This window comes from Nuphar pumila, chromosome 4 (genome assembly GCF_984573655.1).
Source record: "Nuphar pumila chromosome 4, dmNupPumi1.hap1.1, whole genome shotgun sequence".
Classification (NCBI taxonomy): domain Eukaryota; kingdom Viridiplantae; phylum Streptophyta; class Magnoliopsida; order Nymphaeales; family Nymphaeaceae; genus Nuphar; species Nuphar pumila.
The window spans coordinates 114,867,981-114,872,478 of record NC_143252.1 but is presented as its reverse complement, the minus strand read 5'-3'; the positions used below and the strand labels follow the sequence as shown (position 1 = coordinate 114,872,478).

The following is a 4,498-nucleotide window of genomic DNA, read 5'->3' as shown; positions in this document are numbered from 1 at the left end:
AGTCATAGATTAAGTCATCAAACATAAACTAATTATTTTAAATTAATCAATATTTTTATGCAACATATATTAAGCTATCATTACTCTGAATAACTCAACAATCTTTTTAGATATTCATACCAAATTAATGTTATTAAAACCTCGACTCAATAATTCCTTTTACAAAGCTGTACCCAAAAGTTTTTCAAGCCTCTGCATAGCGCATGCCAATACCAGTACTCGTACCCTTCTCTGGCAACTATGAACAAAACCATAAATTGTCAAAAGTCAAAAAAGGGACATTCTTGTCCCTAATCAGGTGACTTTGTCCCACACAGGAAAAGTAGAGAAATTTTAGATGCAGAGGAACAAAAAAACAGACAAGATTGGTAACAACAAAAAAATAAGAAAAGTGTCCAAATAAAGACAATATAGAGGTGGGGGTAAAACATTTCTAACCTTGAAAGCTCTGCATGTTTCAGTGAAGCAATAAACATCACAAACAAACATTCCCCATAACAACAAAATCACAGGACCAGTTGATCAGAAGCAGCCAACTTGATTGCTTAAAATTAGGGATTATCATGCTGCATGCATGTTCCTGCTTTTACCAGTTTGCTTTCAGGACAAGAAACTCTCCAAGTACAGGCTGTCAAGCCAGCCAACACTAACTACTGGTGGCCAGAGTGGCTTCACGGCCAAAAAAAACCCGCCAACATAAACTCAAGGGCATCTGAATCAGATAACCGAGCTCCGGTCACCGCAATCATACAACTCAGTGCTACAACTATGGAAATCTTCATTAAAAACTGTCGAATGAGAATGGTTAACAACATACAGGACTTAATCTACATACATCAGTAACTGTGTTGTGGTGAATTCTCAGATAAGTCAATCAGTAATGAGACTTGTCGCCAAGATCAGGAAACTCAGGAGGGCTATGCCCATTCTTTTCGAATCTCAAAGTTGTAATTCATGTCCAAGTAAATTTTACCATCATCATCCACGAACTGTTAAAACAAGAGGAGAAAGATTCAGGCATGAGTTCAAAATTAGTTGACAGATAGAGCTGACTGACTGAAAAACTACCTTTGTTCTGGCTGAATAGGAGCCCCTTGCAAAAATTCCAGAAGGAGTGGTTTCTTCCTCCAGTTCATTTGTGTACGGCTCTTGCTGTGGACTGAAGGTTCCCAGCATCACTCTTGTATTGTCCACTGCAACAGTTCATAACAAATGTCTAGTTTCATAGACTAAACCTCGATTTCCAATATCATGACAGAGATCAATAACATACTATTCATTGTAAACAACTACAAAGAAGCAGCCTGAGAATTTGCCAATGGTTGTAGAAATGAGACCATGTATTCCAAGAAATTCCATGATCATATTAGTAACACCTAAAAAGATGACCATAACCACAGCGGTGCATTTCTACTTTTATGTGTTCAGAAATACGCAATTTTCAAACTAAGTAGCATGTCTTCAAGAAGAACCGTTAATCCTACTGCCAGTCACAGAAAGCATGAAACAGCACATAATCAAAGGGTAGCATATGATATCAAGCAATCCACCATGATGTTTTATAAGACCATGAGGACACCACAATCTTTCACATAAACCAAAGGTTACCAAAAAGACTATTCAAAACTGGATCAGATACACTTCAACAAGATGAAAATGCCAAATAGTCCAAGTATTAGAGGATCTAAGACAACCAGCACATCAAGAAGCTGCTTTTAGTTGAAAATGTAAGGCCAAACATGGGTCTACCAAATGATCTGCAAACTAACCAATAAGCAAGTAATGCATAGTTCAAATAACTCAAGGTATGAGTTCCTAAGCAGTTAATGATGTGGTATCCAGCTTAGCATCTCATAGTCATAGCCCAATTTCAGCAAAGTTTTACACTGAAAAGGAAGCAGTTCTTAGCTCTCTTTACATAAATAAAGAATTACTGTACCAAATTTTCCTTCTGTTGAGAAAGAAGATAACAACATGAGTAAAATCAGAGAAAACCAAGAGTAAGAAATCTTGCCTCTCATGCCAGTCTTCCACACAGTATTACTATATTTAAGTCCAGACACAATGTTGTTGGAAACCTGGAAGGTGAACTTCAGATGATAGCGGCTTCCATCTTTAAGCACAAAAGCACAACCCTTGGCATTGGGCTCAAAAGGAATCGGCAAACGGAGATCAGGCCGACCCGGCGACACTATTGTAAGACTCATTATCTTAACCTCTGGTTCAAGAACCTCTGTTCCAATGAAAAATAAAGAGCAGATCACACCTCCACTGAAACTTCTATCTTGTTGTATGAAGCTCAATTTAGTTTTATCAACCAAAACGAAAAAAGAAAACAGATCATGTAAAACCACCCAAAAAAAGAAGAAAAACTAGAACTACTCTTCCAAATTATCAAAAAAACTGAAAAGGAAAAACAAATGTAACACAAAAAATTAAATAAATAAATAAAACAATGAATGATGAAACTGGTAATTAGTTACATCAGAGTACCTCCAACTGCTGATAAATCCACACTTCCAAGCAGCTGTTCTTTCCATCTCCTCAGACTCTCATCTTCCTAACATTTGTTCCCCATGTTCACACAGCAATTTCAAACAAATAAAAAAACTATTAGAAATAAAAAAATTACAACATCCCAACAAAATTTTCAAAGAAAAAAAATCCAAGTAATAAAATTAAACAATACCACATTAACACTTTAATGTCAAAATCCACACTTTTTTTCAGATACCTTATCTTTCTCAAATTGCTCTTTGAGGGTGCACTGAGGACCAATAACAATAGTCTTATCATCCTTGGACTTAGCGGACTCACCATCATCATGATCATCATCATCATCTTCAACATCATCACCATCATCTTCAACATCATCACCATCATCAGTAGAACACAAGGAAGCATGACTGGACCTCCTGGTTAGCTTCCCCGCACCATCACCATCACCACCATGGCCATCACCAGAAGGGCCGGCAGACCCACCGTTCTCCTCCAAGGCCTCATTTTTCTCCAATTCTGCGCTGAACCCAACATTCTTCACGGCTCCCACGACAGCAGACATTCCTACCCTTCACTCTTCACCCACTCTATTTCACAAAAAAACACCAAATCAGAGGTACCCATCAAAGGAAAACCCAAGAAAACGAAGAAAGGGGCCACCTTTCACAAAAATAAGAGATACCCATCAGAGAAAACCAAGAAAAACGATGTGGGGAGGCGTTTATTCATCACCAAAGCCATGAAAACTCAAGCAGAGATGAGGAGAAATAGGAGGAGAAGAGGTGGACCTTTTTTGACGGGTCTTTGCTAAGGGAAGGGGGTAAGTTTTGGTAGTCAAGAGTTCCAGAAAGAGGACTCTGGAATGGAAAGTGTGGCCTGGTTTTGCCTGACTTATCTTGGATGCAAAGTGAGTTTGATCAGCAGCTAAATTTAAATTTAGAGGGGTGAATGGTCGCTAAATTTGGAGAGAAAGGAGGAAGTCCTGGATTTGGTCCTTGGCCCGGTGAGCTGAAGATCAATCCAGCCGATCCGGATGAAAGGATCGGTCCGATACGACTTGAGTTCTGACTCACTTGGTAATTCAGCTAGGACTAGGTCCGGTGGGCAGACGCAGTAGTCCTTGTTCTTTCATTGAGCCTTTTTTTAGGATAAGAAGAAGAAAGCAAAAACAACAAGTTGGGTATGTTGAACATATTGGCCAAAAGTTTAAAATGCAAAATAAGAGCAGCCAAATTCCCCTGAAATTTTGAAAATTTTATTTTCTCCTGTTTTATTGGAAAATATCAGCAAAAAATAAACTAACAGAAAAATATATAAGGTAACCAGTCAAAATATCTATTTCCGGAGATATTCCCAATAAAGATGCAACTATTGCAACAAAATCGAGCTATTTGAAAAAAAAGGACAAACATTTCATGATATTTTCAAAAAATCGCTATCATGGTGTTAGATATATTGTGTTGGCGTATTGGTTGAACCTTTCTTTGCTAAGGTGAAAGTCTAACTCCAATGAGTAAGTTGACTATAGTTGTTTGACTGCCTATAATATCAGATCAGGGGCAATCTATGATATGATCCAGTCGAACCAAAAATAGATGGGGGATTTTGGAGATCTTTGCTTCAAGGATCTAAGATCCTTTGTTTCAGTGACCCTCGGATTTGACGTAGGTTCCATGTAATGAGTCCAACTCAATGGCATCTTTGCTTGACGCAGATAATGTGCAATCACATTGCATACTTTAGTGTGCCGCTGCACTTGATCCGCTCTTCATCTTTTGTTGGTCCTCGTAGATGACAGGCTGTATCCCATAGATTGAGGCTGCTCAGCAGCAGCACATTCCAAGTGTGCAATGTGATTGCACCTGATCTGCCCTCTATCTGATTATTCACCCCCAATCTTGTCTCCATTCTCCATATTGCACAAACTGACTTACAAAGTCATTTCAAGCAGGTTTTATGCTTCTACTTGTATTCCTCTCCCTTGCTTTTTCTTTGACGT

General features: G+C 38.5%; 1 protein-coding gene across 1 annotated transcript; it reads right to left on the bottom strand.

Annotated features, from left to right (window-relative positions):
• Positions 1-420: 420 nt before the first annotated feature.
• Positions 421-3,401, bottom strand: LOC149840697 (rho GDP-dissociation inhibitor 1-like). Its single transcript, XM_090003261.1, has 6 exons — positions 3,288-3,401; positions 2,735-3,086; positions 2,494-2,560; positions 2,015-2,233; positions 1,069-1,193; positions 421-989 (listed from the first exon to the last, which is right to left on the bottom strand). The coding sequence occupies exons 2-6, from the start codon at positions 3,059-3,061 to the stop codon at positions 918-920; spliced, it is 810 nt and encodes a 269-aa protein (XP_089859387.1). The 5' UTR covers positions 3,062-3,086; positions 3,288-3,401; the 3' UTR covers positions 421-917.
• Positions 3,402-4,498: the final 1,097 nt, after the last annotated feature.

Coding starts and splice junctions, on each gene's coding strand:
- LOC149840697 (XM_090003261.1), bottom strand. CDS start 3,061: ATGTCTGCTGTCGTGGGAGCCGTGAAGAATGTTGGGTTCAGCGCAGAA. Junction 2,561..2,734: donor AGCAATTTGAGAAAGATAAG/GTATCTGAAAAA, acceptor AACAAATGTTAG/GAAGATGAGAGTCTGAGGAG. Junction 2,234..2,493: donor GGATTTATCAGCAGTTGGAG/GTACTCTGATGT, acceptor TCATTGGAACAG/AGGTTCTTGAACCAGAGGTT.